Source organism: Triticum dicoccoides, chromosome 6A (assembly GCF_002162155.2).
Source record: "Triticum dicoccoides isolate Atlit2015 ecotype Zavitan chromosome 6A, WEW_v2.0, whole genome shotgun sequence".
Lineage (NCBI taxonomy): Eukaryota > Viridiplantae > Streptophyta > Magnoliopsida > Poales > Poaceae > Triticum > Triticum dicoccoides.
Window position 1 is genome coordinate 611,378,759 of NC_041390.1, and position 22,668 is coordinate 611,401,426.

The 22,668-nt window shown below is 43.2% G+C and overlaps 2 protein-coding genes across 2 annotated transcripts; both read right to left on the reverse strand.

Moving 5' to 3' along the window:
* Positions 1-1,472: 1,472 nt before the first annotated feature.
* Positions 1,473-3,648, reverse strand: LOC119318447 (cytochrome P450 72A15-like). Its single transcript, XM_037593005.1, has 4 exons — positions 3,068-3,648; positions 2,669-2,913; positions 2,103-2,487; positions 1,473-2,023 (listed from the first exon to the last, which is right to left on the reverse strand). The coding sequence occupies exons 1-4, from the start codon at positions 3,581-3,583 to the stop codon at positions 1,598-1,600; spliced, it is 1,572 nt and encodes a 523-aa protein (XP_037448902.1). The 5' UTR covers positions 3,584-3,648; the 3' UTR covers positions 1,473-1,597.
* Positions 3,649-15,467: 11,819 nt separating this feature from the next.
* Positions 15,468-22,191, reverse strand: LOC119314611 (cysteine-rich receptor-like protein kinase 15). Its single transcript, XM_037589331.1, has 7 exons — positions 21,342-22,191; positions 21,128-21,232; positions 17,945-18,105; positions 17,359-17,569; positions 16,980-17,208; positions 16,114-16,267; positions 15,468-15,853 (listed from the first exon to the last, which is right to left on the reverse strand). The coding sequence occupies exons 1-7, from the start codon at positions 22,183-22,185 to the stop codon at positions 15,602-15,604; spliced, it is 1,956 nt and encodes a 651-aa protein (XP_037445228.1). The 5' UTR covers positions 22,186-22,191; the 3' UTR covers positions 15,468-15,601.
* Between the last annotated feature and the right edge of the window lie 477 nt (positions 22,192-22,668).

Here is a 22,668-nt window from a genome sequence, read left to right on the forward strand (position 1 = left end):
GAGAGAGAGAGAGAGAGTTAAGATCCATAAAAGCTAGAAATTAGGCAACTAGGATGAATGTGTTTTGTTCAGAAGGTTGTCCTTGGATGTTTAAAGCATCTAAAGACAACAAGACATGGAGCATTGTCATTAAGAACTACAATGGCAACCACACCTGTCGGAGGAGCTTGGATTCTAAGTGCTTGACTGTGAACCTGCTTACAAAGAAGTCCATTAAGAAGTTTAGGGATGACATAAGATGGATTTGAGCACTTTTGGGAAGAAACTTCAGAGAGAGTACAAACTACTCCCAAATAGATGAAGTTCAATAGGGCGAGGAAGACAACACTAGAAATAATTCGTGGGAATGAAGCAGACCAATACAATCAGTTGTGGGATTATGGCCAATAACTCATAAGAAGTAACCATGGTAGAACATTCATTGTTTGCACTATGCAGGTAAAGGAGAAGGATGACCAAGATCTGAAGGACCATTTGTCTTCATTATATTGGGCTTATGATGCCAGCAAGAGAGGGTTCTTAAAGGGGTGCGGACTAATTTTATATGTTGATGTTGTCACTTGAAAAGCATGTACAAAGGTCAGTTGCTTTGTGTGAAGTGGGCATAGACCCAAATGATTGTATCTACCCCATAGCTGCTATGGGTATGATCGAGGTGGAATCAACCTATTCATGGGAATGGTTTCTCAGGACATTAAGAAAACATGGACATTTTCAGTACCTCCCCCTATACTATCATGATTGGCAAGAAGAAGGGGTTGATAAATGTAATTGATAAAGCGTTTCTAGATGTTGGACATAGATTTTGTGTTAGACATCTACATCAGAATTTCCACAAAATGTTTAAAGGAGAGACACTAAAAAATAAATATTTGGGCCATTGCGAGAGCAACCACTGTTGATAAGTGGAATGAAAACATGGACAAGCAGGAAAAAGGATTGCATTGCCACTTACAAATTGGATTGAAAGTAAGCCCCAAAACCAGTGGTCAAGGCATTTTTGGTGAATTCCCAAAGTGTGACATCCTTCTAAATAACATGTCTGAATTTTATGTCAGTTATAAATGATAACTTTTCATTACACGTACCTCTGTCTACAACATGAACTTGTTATGGATGCATTGGTTTTACAATATTTACTTGCTTGTAATTGCAACCATATGTTGGAAGCAAGAGCGTTGGTTGTTCTATCAATGTTACATTGCATAATGGGCAAGATAAGTGTGAGACATGAGACGAGATAGAGGGAAGCAATAGAAAAATGGAACAGAATTTGTCATAAGATTAGGGAACCTTCATGAGAACAAATGGACCCTTTAGTGCCATGAGACTGTCCTTTGAAGAGTCAATATTTATGAAGTGGCATCTTAACAAGAGCCTGAAGGAAGGATAGCGAAAAGGACGTATCTTCCTTTCCACAGTACAACACGGAAAGTTAAAATCAAGAACAAAAAAATATTTTGCTAGTAGTGTTACATATGCGCAACACGGTTGGACTTTATTTCAAACATCTGTAGGTATGAAAGCTTATTACATGGCCAACCACTAAAAACTATGTAATAAAATGATATCATGTACACTGCTAAAATGCTCACTATCATATTGCCCTGAGCTTAATTTGTGCACCATGCATGGGGCGCAACATTTTCTGGTTATGCGGCACATGAGAATACGTTGGGCCAAGCTCGAATTCGAAATGTTGAAGGATCATGCACAGAGCCATCTTGGCCTCAAGCAGAGCAAAATTCTGACCGATGCAGATCCGTGGACCCCAACCAAATGGCAGGAAGGCACCAGGATCCTTGGATGCCTTGGCTATCCCATCAGCAAACCTTTCTGGCTTGAACTCATGCACATCGCTTCCCCATATGTCTGGGTCATGGTGGATAAGCAGCACAGGAAGCTCGATGATCACACCGGCAGGGTAGGTGATGCTTCCAATCTCTATCTCCTTGTATGTTTTTCGCATGAATGCAACAGCCGGCGGGTAAAGACGGAGAACCTCGTAAAGAATCATGGTCACCTACAAGTAGAGTGGTAAATTTTAAAACTCTAGTTGCCATTAGTTTGGTGTTAGTATTGCAATATCAAAATGTACTCACGGTTTTGAGTTTGCTAAAGCCGTCATACTCGGGCTTATTCTTCGCAAATAGGCCAAGGACCTCCTCCCTTGCACGGCCCTGCCACTCAGGGTGCATGGCCAGTACGATCATTGTCCAAGTGAGAAGTACCGATGTCGTCTCTGACCCTGCAAAATAGAACAATTTGCATTCCTCTATCACTTCTTCAATTGTCATTCCTAGGATGGGCTGACCCTTGTCGTCTGTTTCCCTCATGTTTGACTCAAGCATTAAGCCGAGTAAATCATCTTTGGTGCTTTCTCCTTGTTGCATCGCTTGCATTCTTTTTTCAATCAGGCCTCGCAGAATGGATTCAATCTCGTTATTAGTTTGATGCATCAGTCTGTTCTTCTTGGTAGGCAAGGACCTGGAAATTTCCTATGGATATCAGTACATATATATGAATCGGGTCCGCTAATGAGTACATACATTTTACGTTCAAAATATGGATCTCACTGCTAAATCAGTACTCACATGTAAAAACAAAAGTTCAGGAACATGCATGCTTACAATATTAGAAGGATGGTAAGAGTTAAGGAGTTACTCACATATAACCAGGAATGAAGATCTTCTTAACTTCGGCCACAATGCGGTCGGCTTGCACAGACTGCAGCTCGAAAATCCTTCTTCCTTCGAGGTAGCTGCTGCCGAAGGCGGTGCGTGAGATGACATCTCCGGTGAGGGTCTGGAACTCCGGGCAGACATCCACCTCACAGCAACCGTCAGAACCGAGGGACTCGATCCATCTGCTCACAAGCTCTTCACAACACGCAGAGAACGCCGGCATCATGAGCTGGAAATTGAGGGAGCCATGCGTGATCTTCAGTAACGAACTTACTCATGGTAGTAGTAGTAGTAAAACTATTCAACTGAAATTAATACTAGCTTGCTAGTACAGTAGTCTGGTAAGGAAATACAGTAATAGTAAATAAATTACACTTAATTACCTTGAGCTTCTCGACATGGAACGCCGGGTTGAGGATCCTCCGGTGCTTGACCCACTTCTCGCCCTCGTAGACCGCCACGCCGCCGGCGAGGAGCCTGGTGAGCGTCGGGAACTGGAGCTTCTCGAAGTGGCCGAACTTGTTGGACATCACCTCCCGGGTGACGCCGGGGTCGGCGATGGTCACCTTGGGGACGGGGCCGAACCAGGAGACGCACGTCTTGCCGTGCTCCCGGACGGTGCTGCAGAGGTACGGCGCGACGTGGGCGCGTATGTCGTGGCACCGCAGCGGCAGCGCCCTCGACGACGCCTCCTTGCCCTGCCGCCCGTAGTCGCCGAGGTCGCCGACGGGGAAGCGGTACGGCGTCCCGCGGAGGCCCTGCGCCCGCAGCGCCCGCTGGAGCCGCCGCGGCCGCCACCACGTGTAGTCTACCAGCCGCTTGACCTGCCAGAGAAGCGCCAGGCCCAGGAGGGTCCATAGCACCATGGCTGGGCGGCTCGCCAGCGCTCCGAGAACCATTGTTTCTTGCTCCAGTCAGTCAGATCAAATGGAGGAAGAAAGGCTAGATGAGAGTGAACTTTGCAGTGGGTGGGTAGTAAGGCGTTTGGCGACGGAATATATAGAAGGCAGTGCCACAGAATTCCATGGATTGCTCAACGATGCCACGTCCGTTGGTCCGTTGCTCCCAAGGAACTTGGTGGAGAAGAAACTATAATGGATCTGATTGGGCAGATTATGGACGGTGACGCGGCAGGCCTCCATGTGGGCGCTGTTTCCTGTCTGCTTCGTGTTGCTTGGCTTGAGCTCAGACTTTTTTGTGGGGAGCTTGGATGTAGTACTGCCTTTTAATATTTTTATAGGGGTTCTGGACGTAGTGCTGAACAACGCACGATCGGTTCATTTGTAACACGAAAGAACCAAATCATGACATTTGAGCTTGAGCATTTTTGAAACGGAATATAATGTAAAGAATACTCCCTCCGTAAAGGAATACAGTATGAGAGCATTTAGATCAATTTTTTTAGTGATCTAAATGCTCTTAGAGGATCTCTAGTAGACCCCGTAAAACGCCATCCCGCAAAACTTGTTTATAGTTCGCCAAAAAACGCTTTTGCGGGCCGATGCGGGCTGCAGCCGAGCAGACCCCTCGCCCGTGTCGGCCCGCAAACCGAAAACCACATATTAGCCAATTTGACAGCGATTACGACGATTGAGTTCAAATTCGAAAAATAAAACATAGTTCGTGCGCAAATAAAAGTATAGTTTTTCTACGACAAACACAAAAGGACTTCATGCAAAAGCAACAACCACGTCCATCATCATCTTGGTCGCTTTTCACCCGGCGCTACAGTGGATGTCATCAAGTCACGAGCTACCGCAATGGTGAAAAGCGAAGCAAGTAGAAGAAAATCGAAGAAGCATACCTTCCGGCCATTTCGTCGAACATCTAGCTTGCGGTGGAAGCATCGCCGTTGAAGGGCATCGTCGTGGTACCTCTTGCCGGGGCGGAGGGAGAGGATGAAGTCGCCGACCTCTTCGTAGGAGCCTTCTTGCGCTTCACGCCCGATACCTTGTCCTTCTTCTCCGACAGCGGACGGGCAGATCGCACAGCGGCGGCGGGCGCGCGTGCCTTCCTGGCGGGGCCAGCCGGATTTCTGCCCTGCACGGCGACGTTGCCCTGCCGCTTGCGGACAGGCGCGGTGGTGCCTTGAGCAGTGGGGGCGACATGGTCGATTGCGAGATCTGCCGGAGGGGATTGCGCGTGCGCGACATCCACGATGACGGGGGACGGATGTGAGGCTTCCATGGCGGCGAAGAATGGTTGGGGAAGATGGACCGGAGCGAGCGAAGGCGGGGCAATGGCGGCGAAGGGGGTGGGAAGCGGGAATGGCCGCACGAAAATTTCCCTCGCGCAAAATCTCGCTGTGGATAGGGGGCGAGCTCGGGTCGGCCTCCCACCCCGTGAATCTAAAGGTTGAGGGCGAACTTTTGCCGCGCCCCGCAAAAAAATTTACAGGTCGTGACCCGATACGGGGTCTGATCAGGCAGCTTTTTTTGCGTGGACTCATATTTTGACGGTTATTTTACGAGTCGAGATGTTATGCAAGATCTGCTAGAGATGCTTTTATATTTCTTTTCGCGGCATTGTACCTATCTACCTCGTCCCAAGAAATACAAAAAGGGTAGAACCAAATAACCACTTCGTTTTCCTTTTTCGTGAGATGTTGTGGTCGATGCTTCCTTTCTGCTTGGTGTTGCTTTGCTTCAGCTCAGAATTCATTTTGCGAGATGGTATGGTCGCCGTTCTGGTCAAATCTCCCGTATTTTTTCTAGGGAAGGATGGGAAATCTCTATTGCTCGCTCGCAGCAACAAAAATGTCGGCATGGCCCAGGCCCAACAGGGAGGCGAGAACAACTGCTTTTATAAAGTTTTTTGGTAGCGATTTTTAGTGCTGTTTTGACAGTTTTCTTCTGTTCGGTTTACTGTTTTGTTTTTTGTTTTTCTTGTTTTTCCTTTATTTTGAGTTTTTTTAACAAAAAATTCTGAACAATTCTAAATTTCTCAAGTAATTGTTTTTATGATTTTTGAAAATTTTAAGACCATTTTTTTTCCAGTGAACATTATTTGAACTCACAAATATATTTTTAAAGCCATGATATTTATTAACCCTGAACCATTTTTTTACAATTTGAGTCAAAATTTTATTAATTTGTGAACAATTTTTAAATTCGAGAGGCTTTAAGTTACTAAATTTTCCAAAAAAAATACAACCTTTCTAGAAAAGTGCAGCAGCCATTTTTTGGTGGTAAACCAGTTGCAGAATCAGAGAGAAAACACAAAGTTGGAGAAAATTAGTCATGAGGAGCCTCCACGCGTAGGTTGGCAACCAAAATCGCATTATATGAGTTACCTCGATTTTTTGACACAGAGAGCATCCAATAGATGGCCCCGAAAGGATGTACCACAAAAGGGGAACAAAATATTTGTGAGTTCAAAATAAATACCAACAAAATTTCAATGATAATACAGAAATCAAATTGGTCATATTTGGAACAATGATTTGCAAGAGGGAATTGTATACATTAGTTTGGGTTGTTCTCTTCTGAGTGAATAATTTCTATGACAGTCAAGAATACAAATATAAAGTTCTATCCTCACCACTAAGGCTAAAACGATAGTTGGCTAGTTACATTAGCGTTGAGCTGGAGGTAAATGAAATGTATTCACCATTATGTCATTTTACTTAATGCAATACTCTTTTATTACTCAATACTCGAGATGCATGTTGGATATTTGTGTTTGGATGGAGTAGTAGCTATAGACGCAAGCTAGATAGTAGCCTATGGACAGTTGGATGTAATGCCTATATGTTTTCATGACAATGATGATTTGTCATACACACTACAATTTAATCAACACATGTGTATCCTTAAGTTAATGCACCATTGCTCTTTGGAGAGATGTCTGTAGTGAAACTATGAACCCCGCTCCAATGTTCCTCACTGATAGAACCTTTCATTTACTTTCATATTCTCTAGTTTATTACTTTTTATATTAAAAAATCCAAACAGTTTAATAGGTTGTGCAACTAGCAAAACTAGTGAGATTGGCAACGTCACTATAACCTGTGGGGGACACAAGTTAAGTTTCTTAGTTGAGTGCATGTCTGATCATTAGGCATGTGATTTTTTATTCACAAATTGATACCTTGGTTCCTTAACTGAGAGGAAGCCTTACCGCTCGCTACCAACCATCTACACTTCAGGTGCAACAAACAATGTATTCTAAAAGTAGCAGGTGCCCAAAGCGGATATAACGGTTCAACAAGCCTCCTCGTTGTTGCAGTTGACATGAAAGGTGGTGTGTCCCACAAAGGAAGAAATGGGTCAAAAAAAACAAGGGCTCGTGATGGCAACTCACAAAGACGACACACAAAGGCTTGCGACTAAGTTGTTCGTAGACGTTAGTAGCACAACCATAGTTCAAAAAAATTAGTGGCAGTCATTGAATATCGAAATTGGATAGTGATCCATACATGATTTTTCATTGAATAAATGGGTGAGCTTAGGTTCATATCCAACCTTGTACATCCCTAGAAAATGGAGTACAGCACACACATTTGCGATGTGAACTAACAAAAATGGATCATGGAAAAAACAGTGCATGTGAGGATGTGCCATGACACATATTGCTATAGGCGGTATAATCGGATAATCTAAGTAGCATCTAGAGTACTTTGCTTATATATGTACATTGAGAGAGAGGCCATAGAACAAGGCCTTTTTCATAGTTTGGTTTCCAATCGATGGTGCCTCCATTGGTGGAGCCAGACAAGGATGGCTAGATGAGCGAAACACAAATGTCTAGGGAAAATAACTCTATACCTTCTAATTAACATCCTCTCTTACCCAAAATACATTTCTTCACAAAAAAATTGACGTATCAATAGTAAAACATAGGAGTACATACGTAGATCTCAATTTGAAAATCCACATATCCATAAGTAAATCCAACATTTCCTATCACAAGGAACACATTCATTACCTTGCCCAAAAGGGACTCGCAAATTGCGCCTATGAGGACTTTACTAAAGGCAGCATAGCCAGATACTTCGAGTAGCAGAACATTGCGCTTATAGAGAGATGGTAGAACAAGGAACTTTTCATATTTGGATTTTTTGGTTTCCCGACTATGGGAGGAAACACAAACGCCTCTGCGAAAATGACTATTTATTTTAATTAAACACCCTACCCCCTACCCCAAAAAGTATTTATTCACAAAATTTCTGAAGGCTAGGGAGAGGGAGCACCCCCTCCCCCCAAGGTAAGAAATGTGTCCAATTCCACTTATTAGTAGTAAATATAGGAGTACATATGTGGATCTATATTTGAACATACTCATAACTATAAGTAAATCCAACATTACCTCTCACCATGAACAAATTCATTACCTTGTCGACTGCACTGGCAAGAGTTCCACACGTAGATCTCAATTTGAACATCCGCATATCCATTAGTAAATATAATATTTCCTATCGCAAAGAACACATTGATTACCTTGTCCATGAGGATTTGCTAATTACACACGTGAGGATATTTCTTGGCACATCACTACCGAAGGCGGCATCGCCAGATACGCCAAGTAGCATACGAAAAGTGGTGCTCATGGACAGGTCGTAGAATGAGGAATTTTTTGTATTTGGATTTTTTGTTGGCTGACTGTGGGAGGAAATACAAATGCCTCAGGGAAAACGACTCTATTTATTTTAATTAAATACCCTATCCCTACTCGAAAAGCATTTATTCACAAAATGTTCGAAGGCTAGGGGCAGGGGGCAGCGCCCTACAAAACATATGTCTAGTTTAATTTATCAGTATAGTAAATAAAGTACATATGTGGATATCTGTTTGAACATCCTCATATCTATAAGTAAATCCAACATTTGCTCTCACAAGGAACACATTCATTACCTTGCCAATTGCACCGGTAGGAGTGCCATGGGAGCAGTTGTGCATAGAACACTACACAAAACATAGGCATAGGCCAATCGGCAAGTGTATATATATTCGGCGGAAACAAAAAGAGCTTATATTGTCTAGGCTAGTAAGTTGAGACAACAATACTTGCACTGCTCCAAAGATGATGACATAAGAGGCATCGTTGTCTCCACTATGACAATTGCTCCTGCCGCCATGATGGGAGCAATTTACCGTACGCACCACATTGCATGTATGATTTTGGGAAGCATATCTCCACCCTCAGGTGGCGGCATGGTATATATTGATTGGGGAACCAAGCCGAGATTATAAATGTTTTTTTACATAATTGAGGATCAAGCAAAGCAAAACCGAATCAATCTAAAAGCATCATGGTAGGAGCTGTACACTATCTGGCATGGTTTAAACCATTATGGTTGCATTGTATGTGGCATGTCCTCTCAGTAATAATTATAATATCATGCCTCAACCACAACTTCCTTATGCGGCAACTCAACAGTGAGTGGTTTTGTAAGCACATCATCAACCTGATCATGAGATGGAATAAGCTGAATATCCAGTAATTTACAAGCTACCCTTTCTGTGAAGTGAAAATGAATCTATATATATGCTTACTTCTTGCATGGAACATATGGTTGGTTGAAAGGTATGTTGCCGCAGGATTATCACACCAAAGAGAAGGAATTTTGTCCCATGGCACGCCAAGCTCTTTGAGCAAAGATGTTGTAACGCCCCGAGACCGATGTGCCAGGTGTCTTCCAGTTATTCGCTGTTGTTGCCTTGTCATTGCTTGCGTGTCATGCATCTCATACCATGTTGTCATGTGCATTTCATTTGCATACATGTTCGTCTCATGCATCTGAGCATTTTTCCCGTTGTCCGTTTTGCAATCCGGCGCTCTTATGTCATCCGGTGTCCCTTTCTACCCCTTTTCGTGTGCGGGTGTTAAACGTTTTCGGATTGGACCGAGACTTGTCATGAGGCCTTGATTTACTACCGGTAGACCGCCTATCAAGTTTCGTGCCATTTGGACTTCGTTTGATACTCCAACGGTTAACCGAGGGACCGAAAGGCCTCATGAGTGTTGCAGCCCAACACCCTTCCGAAGTGGCCCAAAACCCACCTAAGACCTCTCCATCATCTCGGTCGTTCGATCACAATCACGTGGCCGCAAACCGCACCTCATTTGGACTCTCCTAGCTCCCTCTACCTATATATATGTGATCCCCTCCGAAATTCGCGCAGATGAAACCCTAAAAACTCCTCCCCGCGCCGCCGGACACTTCCTCCCGCCCCGGCCGGACATGTCCACCCTGTCGCCACATCACTCCGGCCAATCCGGTGTTTCCACGTCATCTCCGCCGCCGCTCCAGACCAACCGGCGCCCGCCACCTGTCAGCCGCGCCTCCCCCGCCGCCGCGGCCCGCCGGGGCCCGGATCGGGCCCTCCTGACCCGGGACGCCGCCACCGCCACCCGCGGGCGCCCGAGCCCCGCGTTGCCGCCCGCCTTCAGCGCGCCACCGCCCGCCTTCAGCGCGCCACCGCCCGCCGCCCGCCTCCGCCGACGAAGCTCCGCCGCCGCCTGCTCGCCGGCGTTCCCGCCTGCCTCGCCATCGGGTTCCCCCGCCGCCGCGGGTCACCATCGCCGGCGCCGCCTTGCGCGCCCCGACCCGCGCCGGCCCCGTGCCACCCTCGCCGGCGCGCCCACCTCCGGCGACCCTCCGACCGACGTCTCCCTCCTCTCTGGTCACTTCTCCGGCGAACAGTGATCCGGCGAGCTCGGATCTGACCTCGGGGCGCGTGCAAACCCTAGATCCGGTTGACTTCTTCTCCCTCTCCCAGATATTTTTTGCAAACTTTGGCATGTCATAACTCTCTCATCGGAGATCCGATTTATGCGTGTAGCATATCAAAATGTTTGTCTCGACGAGTACATCATTTCATCTCATTGCATCATTTTCATTTGAGCTCATCTTGATGCCTGAAATGCTGTTGGAAGAGGGTTATGTGATGAATTTGTCAGATCTGTTTCAGCAAATGGCATTTTGTCATTTTTGCCATGATTAATGTATGCATGCTATGACCTTGAGCTCTACATGTGTTTTGTGATATGCCATGCCATCTTTACAAGGGTGTATGCCATGTATTTTTATGATATTTGTGGTGACTAGCACAAGCTTGCAAAGTAGTGTAATCGGTAATACTGATTTCAGGGACTTAGAATTTCACTAAGTCCTTGTCCTGTTTTTGTCTTTATGCCATATGTTCATGTTGTTTCCTAGTGATCCGTGCCTCTTTTGAGGATGATCAGTAAGGATGTTTTGTTAATATTGTGGTGCTCTATCCATCCATATCTTTGTTTGCAATTATGGAGCACCCTTGCTTGAGTCAATCAAGCTCTACTTTTGCTATAAATTGATCCTGGCAGATTGTTGACATGTTTAGCGATTTTGCCGAGGATGTTGCTATTGATCCGTGCATACTATGTTGTTGTACTTGCCATGTCTAGCTTCTATGCTATGTCTTCTTGATGGGTGTATGCTTAGTTTATCATGCCATGCTTTGTAGTGAGCGCATCGAGCTCGTAAACATGCCTACTCGTTAACTGATTTGCATGCTCCAGTTTTTCACTAAGTCTGAATTTGTTTATGTTTTTGCCATGTTCACATGCTTGCAATTGTATTTTCTGATCCCTTTTGGCTCAAGGTCACTAAGGGACTTTTGTTAAGTGCTTTAAGTAGCTTCATGCCATGCCTTGCTTTGCCATGTTAAGTTCCTGTAGCATGTAGTTTTCATGCGCTAAAGATTGCTTTCTGATGATAAATTCCAGACTTGTGTTAATTTCACTAAGTCTGAAACCTGTTATCATTTGCTCTTTTGCCATGCTTGTTTGAACCTGTTATTGAGTGAATTAGCCGTAGCTCAGTGTTCATCTTTTTTCAAGAATCATGAGTGGATCCCTGCCATGTATTTTGTTGTCATATTTGAGTGTTGTAGCATATTTATCTTGATGCATTTAGTTGATCACTTGCTGATTATCGCAGACCGGTGCCATATTTGTTTTGCTTGCCATTTCCAAACCATGCATCCGACTCCGGTGATCTTTATATCGGTTTCAACCAAAATAACCTCACCTTTCCAGTGGCACTCTTGGATTTCCAAGTTGAGGCCAGGTTCAATCATTCCTTTGCAAGTCATGCATATGCACTGCATACCGCATATCATACCATGTTCGTGTGCTGGTTGTTTACTATGTTGTGTGCTTCTTTCCGGTGTTGCTTCTTCGGGTTGGTTCCGGTAACGTCGTGTTTGTGAGGACCCGTTAGACTACGTCCATTTGTCTTCTTCATGGACTCGTTCTTCTCCGTGCGGGATTTCAGGCAAGATGACCATACCCTCGAAATCACTTCTATCTTTGCTTGCTAGTTGCTCGCTCTTTTGCTATGGCTATGCTGCGATACCTACCACTTGCTTATCATGCCTCCCATATTGTTAAGCCAAGCCTCTAACCCACATTGTCCTAGCAAACCATTGTTTGGCTATGTTACCGCTTTGCTCAGCCCCTCTTATAGCGTTGTTAGTTGCAGGTGAAGATTGAAGTTTGTTCCTGGTTGGAACATGGAGATGTTGTTCCTTGTTGGAACATGTTTACTTATTGGGATATCACAATATCTCTTATCTAATTAATGCAACTATATACTTGGTAAAGGGTGGAAGGCTCGGCCTTATGCCTGGTGTTTTGTTCCACTCTTGCCGCCCTAGTTTCCGTCATATCGGTGTTATGTTCCTGGATTTTGTGTTCCTTACGCGGTTGGGTTATAATGGAAACCCCTTGACAGTTTGATTTGAACAAAACTCCTCCAGCAATGCCCAACCTTGGTTTTACCATTTGCACTAACAACCTACCACCTTCCCTTGGATTCTGCAGACTCAAGGGTCATCTTTATTTTAACCCCCCCGGGCCAGTGCTTCTCTAAGTGTTGGTCCGAACCGAGCTGCCTGCGGGGCCACCTCGGGGAAACTTGAGGGTTCGTTTTACTCGTAGCTAGTCTCATCCGAGTGTGCCCTGAGAACGAGATATGTGCAGCTCCTATCGGGATTTGTCGGCACATTCGGGCGGTGTTGCTGGACTTGTTTTACCATTGTCGAGGATGTCTTGTAACCTGGATGCCGAGCCTGATCGGATTGTCTTGGGAGAAGGAATATCCTTCGTTGACCGTGAGAGCTTGTGATGGGCTAAGTTGGGACACCCCTGCAGGGATTTGAACTTTCGAAAGCCGTGCCCGCGGTTATGGGCAGATGGGAATTTGTTAATGTCCGGTTGTAGAAAACCTGAAGTTGACCTTAAATAAAACACATCAACTGCGTGTGTTACCGTGATGGTCTATTCTCGGCGGGGTCCGGGAAGTGAACACGGTGTTGGAGTTATGTTTGACGTAGGTTGTTTTAGGATCACTTCTTGATCATACTTTCTCGAACGTGCTTTGCCTTCTCTTCTCGCTCTCATTTGCGTATGTTAGCCACCATATATGCTAGTCGCTTGCTGCAGCTCCACCTCATGCCTTTGCCTTACCTATAAGCTTAAATAGTCTTGATCGCGAGGGTGCGAGATTGCTGAGTCCCCGTGACTCACAGATACTTCCCAAACCAGTTTGCAGGTGTCGATGTTACCGAGTAGGAGACGCAACCAAGCTCAAGGAGGAGCTCGATGAAGATCTTGTCTTTTGCGTTGTTTCGTTCTAGTTGATCAGTAGTGGAGCCCAGTTGGGGTTGATCGGAGATCTGTGTAGCTTTTGAGGTAGTATTCTTTTATTTTGGTTCTGTAGTCGGACCTTGATTGTATCTGGATGATGTAATGCTTTATTCATGTATTGTGTGAAGTGGCGATTGTAAGCCAACTATGTATCTCTTTCCCTTATGTATTACATGGGTTGTGTGAAGATTACCTCACTTGCGATATTGCTTTCAATGCGGTTATGCCTCTAAGTCGTGCTTCGACATGTGAGAGATATAGCCGCATCGAGAGCGTTACAGATGTAGCCATGTAACTCTAGCCGTGACATTAGATAAGGCGCTATATTTTTCTTCTGTACTTGAAATTGGGAAGGTGGCTTGATTTAAAAACTCGAATATACTCCCTCTGTTCCATAATGTAGTGCTTCCTCTATTCCCGTGCTTCAACATGTGAAGTGTAAAGGTTGACATCAGGCCGCACACTAGTGAGCCTACAACCCGTGAAAGAGCTTGCTTCGAGCAATAGGCCCACATCGCCTAATCATTTGCATTGAAAATCATAAACTTGCCAAAAAACCCGAAAATCCTAAACCTACCGACACGGGTTACAGATGTGTCCTGTCCTCACTAACCTCCCATAGTTTTACTTTTTTTTCGAGGAACCGACAGGAGCCCTGCCTTTTCTTATAGATGAAGACCAGAAACACAATTTACAGGGCACACGTTTTTAAGGAACGTGGCAGAAACCCAAAAAGTACCCACAAATGGCAAGGCCCCAACGAAAACCATATCCCGTTGCTTAATGTCCTCAAAAGCCAGTAAGACAACCTCGCGATGAGTCATCCGTTGACCGATGAAAACACATCTGTTTCTCTCTTTCCAGATAGCCCAAAGGGTGTAGATGATCCTTCTGCTCCATTGCCGCCACACATGGGATGGCTCATTTACCAACATCTTGTCCCACAAGTCAGAAACAACACTGGCTTGGGCAAGAAAACTGAGACTGCAACACCGTCGTTGGTCCAGGTGATTACCTGATTCCAAATAGCGACTGTGAAGGGACAGTCCTTGCAAAGGTGGGTCGCTATTTCCGACTGCTAAAGACATAGCTGACACCTTGGGTCGTGCGGCCAGCCACGAATAGCCAGCATATCCGCGGTGATAATTCTACCGTGCGGGACTAGCCACGCGAAGAATTTGCATTTTGGCTCAGCATGGGTAGACCAGACCTTTGAAGAGTCAAATCACGGGTGTGAGCCAAACTGTGCCACATAGGCCGATGTGGAAGAGTAGGCTCCATTTGTGGTCAGGTTCTAGGAGATTGTGTCGTCACTGATCTAGCAACAGAGCTATTTGACCGATCCACCCATACCGAGTGACAAATTCCCCTAGCTGTTGCAGGGATCGAAGGTTAGCGATTGCTGTGATCCAGTTATCATTTGTCAATTCATGATGCACCATCCTATTTTTCCTTGTAGCGATTTTGTAGAGCTCCGGCCGAACATAGTTTTACTTTGTGTCCCCCCCCCCCCTTCTGCCCTATTTTCAATCAGATATGCCACCTCAACATTGTAGGCTTAATTCCCTAGGATTTGGTCCGTAGGTGTTGCAACTAGCAAAACTCCGTCTGCATGGGTCACTTTGTGTGACCATTTTTTCCTTCTTTTATATAGAATCTCAAATATGTATCTATTTTCACCATTTTTACAAAAAGTGTAATAACGAGGGAAAAGGAAAGTTTAGTGTCTTGCAACTGGATAAAAATGTTAGGGAAAATATAAAAGAAGTATCCATATATTTAAAAATATGTCCTTTTGTTTATGATCCAGTTTTTGACAACAAGGAATATAGACGGACTGACCGGTCTAAAGATCGCCACTTTTGGCCGGCCAGTAAGGGCATGTACAATGGTACTATCTTAGGAGTGCCACATAGGATAAATGATGAGGTGGAGGAGAGATAACTCATAAGAAAAGACTTGTCTTCTCTTATTTAAGAGAAGACAAGAGATGATCTCTTAGCACAATATGTCTCACCACATTTTTAGGAATAGCTAGTTATTGAAGATAAGATTAAGAGATGACTTATTGTAGACACTTCTTTTTGTCATCTCTAAATTAAATGCAAGATTTAAGATAAGACTATCTTATCAATCATTGTACATGTCCTAATAACGGGAATAGTTTCTTTGTACTACTGATGGGATCATCAAAACAGTTTATGTACCATCTTCACATTGCTTTTCTACAACAGATTACAAACATCCCCAATGTCCACACAAACAAGTCCTTGTTTGGTTCAGGCTCACAACTCTATTTCAGTACCGACGTCGATGTGTACGCTGCAAGAACCGGGCTGCACAGGTAGGAGCAGCCTCTTATTTCCGTTGCTCAACATCATCGTCACGTCGCGCATGGTAGGCCTGTCCTCGGCGCTATCCTGGACGCATAGAAGCGCGATCTGGATGCACCTCATAACGTCCATCTCCGGGTACTCCTCGCCAAGCGAATCATCCACCAGCTCGTCGCACCTCTGCTCTCTCCACAGCTGCCACGCCTGTTGTCCAAAGCAGATTATGTTTGTGCTATAAAAAAAGTATGTCTTGCGGTCAAAGTAAGCATGTAAACGATCATTTTTCTGAAAAGAGAAACAAGGAGATGAACCTAGTTACTGAGATTATCTTGCGCGGCCTTGCAAGGAACTTATATATAGAGATTGAAGCAGGAAATAGTACATAATGATTGCTGGCTTAGTAGGGATATTGAAGCAAAGCGACGTGCTAATTCTTCGATTTTGACATATTTGATTTTACTCACATATTTCCTGAGCTCGTATGATCTTCCGGATAATTGGTAGGAACCGACGGCGCTCTTCCCACTTATGATCTCGAGAACTAGGATGCCGAAGCTGAAAACGTCTGACCTTGTTGAGTAGACATTCTGGGAGTAGTACTCCGGTGCGATGTATCCACTGTAATGAAACAATATATGGCAGTAAGCTCACTATAAACATTATTATCTCAGTCAAGGGAAAATGACAGGTGACAAACACTCATTTGCTCAAATCATTTTCAATGTTGATTGAATTTTTTATACAATAAACCTAGTACTATTGCTATCGCAGATCTGCAAGGAAGATCGTGGAGATGAGAAGTTGTGCACTTAATTGACTTAAGTATGAGAATGACTTGTTCAAGTCAACATTGATATAGGTCATAAGGTATGAAGATTCATGCATTAGACAGCTCCCTTGGCTTGTGCAATACGTTTTGACTGCATATAGACTACTAAATTTCCGCCCCATGACCTCTACACCATGATATTATACATGCATGTATTGCACACACACATAGGTCTAGTTAGGACAAACTTTTGACCAATAATTATGCTATAATTTGTAACTTTTGTGTTGCAAAAAAACACATTTTGCAATATGAATCTAATACACCGATTTTATGTCACATAAAGTCCATACTAATAGAATAGTTGTTGGTAAGCCTGTCGAAATGAAATCTAATATTTGAAATATGGGCAATGATGAATCATGGAACTCAACTTAGTCTCGATTCGCATGGCACTTCAAGAAAAAACACTGAAATATATCCATCATTTCAATAAGATTTTGTAGCGAACTGAATATAATTCCGGTCTCAAATGTGAAGCTTGTAAAATCAAAACCTTACAATGTTCCCATAGCCGTTGTCGTATTTGATTCTGTCACGCTGGAGAGGCATGTCCTTGCAATCCCAAAGTCAGATATTTTTGGGTTCATTTCATGATCTAATAGGATGTTGCTTGGTTTCATGTCTCTGTGAACTATGCATTCATGCGCATAGTCATGCAGATAGAGAAGGCCTTCTACTATCCCTTCAATTATGCCGTGACGTACGGGCCAACTCTTCTTTCCTACCCCTATTTAATTCCAATATGCAAATGTGAATATCAGGATACAAAATTATTTTTTCACTACATTAAATAAATAGAAATTATTTCAGCCTTTTCTCATTTTCTTTGGGGGGGGGGGGCAATGTATTTTTCATTTTGTCGGGAAAGTAGACGTACCAAAAATGAACTCTTCCAAGTTACCGTTTGGCATATATTCATACACAAGTATCCTCTCTTTGCTTTTGATGCAGCATCCAAGAAGCCTGACCAGATTCTTATGTTGTAGGCTGGCTATGAGTTTGATTTCATTCATGAACTCGCGGAACCCCTGCACTGAATTTGGAGAAAGCCGTTTGACTGCTATGTCCTGATCGTGACACAACTGGCCCTGATGAAGTGTACATGAACTTTTATATGGCAGAGCAAATGGACAAATGATACTAGTTTGAGTATATAGCATCTTATGTATTATTTATGCAAATATTCTGCATTATGACAATTAATATGCTTGTTCACAATTCTATGTTGGGTGCATTTTGTAAGAAATAATGATCTTCGATGTATATATATGATTGATGCATCATTGGGACAAAACAAAGTTTTCTTGAATTTAGGTAAAAGAAGCCACGATATGAATTTTGAATTTTGCGTATGTTTGATTTGATGATTTTTTTAAAAAAATAAAAATATTGAAATATTGTGTTACAAAAGAAAAAAAGTGTTATTTTGTCTTGGTAAGTCTAATATTTATGAATGCGAATACCTTGTAAACAATGCCAAATCCACCTTCTCCAAGTTTATTTTTATCCGAGAAGTTATTAGTAGCACTTCTTATTTTCGAAAATCTGAACAACGAAAACCTTGAGTCGCTTTCATTTACAATTTCCTTTTTCAGGGTGACTAATTCCCTCTGCAATAACGATTCTGCACAAGGAATAGGTAGGTAAATATCATATTCATGTGGAAATAAAACTGATGAGCAATTCGATATGTGCACATAAAGTAACATCATCATCATCATCATCATTATTATTATTATTATTATTATTATTATTATTATTATTATTATTATTATTATTATTATTATTATTATTATTATTATTATTATTATTATTATGTGACATGGTATTTGGAGGGTTTCTTAGAAAATAAACTTTTTGGCTCCAGCATTGGTTCATATTTGTAAAGTGCAGACGCTTAACTAGGAACCTTGTTATTGAAAGAAAGCATTGGTGCTTAAGAAAAAGTTGGTTTATTTTTATAAACACCTCTCTAAGAATATTGCATTTAAGATGGACTAATATACTCAAAGAACAATACAAAAGAAAATACATGAATGTGCATGAAATTCTCACAAAGAAGCAAAATAGCTAGTTCTACACCATATTACAGCACTCTGGGTCATGCTATTCGGCACCCTGGATAAGGAATAGTTATTCTTTACCCCTCTCTTATTACATCACTACACATACTTTTACATCCCGTAAATTTTGTCCTACGCCAGAAGTGAAACGAGAAAGTAAGAAAATGTATGTCAGTCGAAATATATATTTTATATGACATAAAATTATGAATGTAAAAATATAGTAGATAATATACATATCTCTACTCTTATAAAAAAACCGAGTTGGTGATAGGTGTGCTTGCCATCTTGCAATATAGACCGTCTGATCTATATCCGACGGATAGAAAGCAAATTATGGCAATTTTGTAAAAAGATACCCGCATCTCTCACCACATTTGCAGATAAGGCCTTTCCTCGTTCATCCTTATCTCCCATAACCTCATTGTTGAGCAATTAAAAAAGGAAGCCTCTGGAACAATCTGGCACGGTGGCTGCTACCGGCGTCGTCCATCCCCATGCCTCCGCTCAGTCCAACCACCAATCACCACCACGCCCCACTCCTCACCTTATCTCTCCTCTTTCTCGAGATATATTAGTTTTTACACATGAAATTACTCCCGCATGGGTCAATCACAACAGGTGTTTTATAAAAAAAATGCATCTTGATGTTCCGTGCAATGCACGGGCATCTTGCTAGTAAAAGTAAATTTTGTGATTTTATGACTCAGATCTCAGTTTTCTTATACCAATTTTTGTTGTATGTATGCATATATGTATATGTATATAGCGATACCTAAGCAGATCACATCTGTAGATCTCCATAACTATACCTAATAAGATCATAGCACGTACATTTTCGTATTTCAAAAAAAAGCCATAGCCGATGGATCATCATACTTGCACTCACACAAATCTCACACAGAAAAATTAGGTGCACATGTTAATAATTAGGCGAACTATAAACTACAAGTGCATTTTACACCTGTTTTGAACATGTTGGTTCTCATCACATACTCCAATGCTAATCTAAAACGACAGATAGATATGTGAGTGGAACCCAACGAAAACCTAGTCAATGGGAAAATCTCCTCTTACAATCTGCTATATATGTAGACACTTCGTACTATCAGCGTACAGAATTCCACAAGAGCAATACAAAAAGAAAATGGCTGAGAATGATTACGCACCAACATGAGTATCAATGGAGTACATAAATGAGAGTGGATTACTGGAACCAAAAGCATGAGGCATGCTGGTCATTTATTTTTTATTTATAAAAGATGGATTCAGTTATATGTTCAAGCATGGACCAATAACAATACGGAGTGGAAAATGCCAACGAACGCCAAGCTCCAGTGAGCTCGTTTTCAAATTTTATTTTTCAAAGCGCGAAAAATTCCAGATTTATTTGTGAAAACACGTGCACATGTATACTACGTATGTGCTAAATTCCATAGCATTATCAAACAAATTAAGTTACGCATGAAGGGCAGCAAACCAGCTATGCCACGTGGTGCAAGCTGGTTGGCCGCGGTGAAAAAGCTTTTGAGATATTTTTTTAGATGGAGGTGAGGATTTTTTTTCCCTTTTTAGATGGAGGTGAGGACCTCACATAGTTTTTTAAATGGAGGGCTACGCAAAGTAGCGCTCGCTGGTAGGCTGCGTTGGTGATTTTTTTACTTCTTTTCTAGATGGAGGTGATGATTTTTAAAAAATATTTTTCTAGATGGAGGTGAGGACTACATGTATTTTTTTAAATGAAAACATGAGCACAACTTCCTCTCAAGCGGCACCACCGGGTGGCGCCCCAACCACTAGTATTTTACCATGTGACGTACAGAAAAAAGACAAATACACATCTTTTAACAGGCCTTTTATTTTTGTTATTGGGCCAGGATTTTTTTTGTACAGCCTACAAATCACAACATTTTTTCGATGAAATTTAACATGTTCTTACGGAATACATATATGTTTCCATGTTTTTTTTATGTTTTTGAAACTTTTAAATATGCTTTTTTGATACTTTTGAAATACTAACCTCACTGGAGCTCGGCCTCCAAAAATCCGCACTCTATGAGGAGGTCATATAGTAATAAAGCCGACTAATTCTATATAGTCAGCACAAAATGATAAATGAACGTAGATATAGCATACAACAAGTGTTCTAGAGGGCACATAGATTGTGGGTTAATTCGGTTGATGTCCTCACAGCGCAAGACTTGACTGAATAAATAAATCTTTCACAATTATTATTTTGTTATTTCTTGGAAACATAATTAAATATTTATATGTAGAATAAAGTCAAAGATGCACCTTTAGAAATGTTTCAATCTCTAAATACCACGAGTTAGGATTTCTTTATTAATTATAAATAATAGCCATTTTGATTTCCCATTCGGGGTTTATACTGCATAATATTATAAGGAGCACCATGAATAAATGTCATGAATTATGAAACGAAAAGGGTAAAGAGGAGTACAAAATATGTCTACATGAGATAAAAATAAATACCTAACAACTTCCAATACACTAGGGATGATGCCCTCGCAATTATTTTAAGGAGCACCATGCTAATGATGATGACTTGGCCAAAACTCTTACCTCTGACTTTCTTCACGATGTATGGCCTTAGCAGTAAGCCGAGGATGAGCAAAACTAGGAGAGGAACTCCAACTATGACAATCATAAACACCGCGCTCTTCCCATCTTGGATATACAAAATACGGCAAATCACTTTAAATTTTAAGTACCACTATTGTGTTTTCCTTGAAATATACTGTCATAGGAAATGTATAAACAGCAAAGCAGTGCTTACTTTTAGGCATGTCGATCTTGATAGTGTCACTTGTCTCCTCGAAGAATAAGTCCTTCTCATATCGCAGATTACACCGAACCCCCAAAATCCTGCCCCCGACGCGGCTTAAGGAGGCCTCTTGGTTGCTCATATTATTGCTCATAAACAGCGTCGGCAACTGCTTGATAATGCCATCAAGGCAGCTCCTGCACTGTGGCCCGGTGAGGTCCGGCCTGCACTGCACCAGGCCGTACACGGTGCTCACGCCCTGCTCACCGAACCCGTCCTCGCCGGTCGCGTACCGGGACCGGTTAGTCAGCCTGGGGCTGCCGGAGGTGGCAAGGTCGGCCATGGTGTTCATCAGCTTCACTACCTTCCCCATCAACCGCTCCGCTGCCTCGGAGCCCCTGACGGAGTTCATATTGTTCGCCGACCATTCCGGCTCGTTGCTGATGTTGGAGAAGGACCGCTCGTCGTCGGTGAACCGGAGCATGTACTGGTCGTAGTAGACGACGGCGGCCTTCCGGAAGAAGACGCGCTCGGGCACGCCCTGGAAGGCGGCTCTGAGGCCGTCGGCGCAGTTGGCGCCGGTGTAGTCACCCCGGCAGAGCACGAAGCCGTACACCTTGTCAGGCGCCTCGCCGTAGCTGCCCTTTGCGAAGCCCGACGCGCGGGCGCCCGCGGTGAGGGTCGCTCCGAGAGCTCCAAGGTTGGACCCGTAGCTGCTGTTTGCCGTGAACGTGTCGGCGGCCTCGTCGGGGAGTGTCTGCAGCGGGCTCACCGTGGCGGAGGCGGCGGCAACGCTCGCCGCCGGTGGCCACAACCACAAAGCGAGGAAGAAGAGCAGGAGGAGGTACGTGGGCATGGTGGTGACTGGTTGCTGGTGAGGTACGTACGTTCGAGCGTTCGATTGGTTAATTAGCTACTCCAGCTTGGAGCCTTTGACTGGAGGCGGGAGCTTGCGAACATCACACCGTGACCAATCAAAACAACGGGTCTTCCAACCAATACCGTGACCAACTAATACTAGAAAATTAGGCTTGATGGGATGTACTTGGCTTGTTTTCCATAGCTTGTCATCAGTTTAAGGGTGGACATTGGGCCGCACTTAGGAAATTGCCGCGAGTATTCCAGGGACCAGAGCAGAAGTTTTGTGACTCTGACGTTCTGTTCTTTTTTTTTTCAGATAATTTATTAAGCTTATGTTTATAATACCATGTATAATTGGTCAATATCGACGACTGGATCCCTTGGAAGAATAATTATAAAATGTCGATGTCGACGCTATCTATTCATTCGTGGAACATTGACTTCAAGAATTGTATACAGTCCACATCCAATCCAGAAT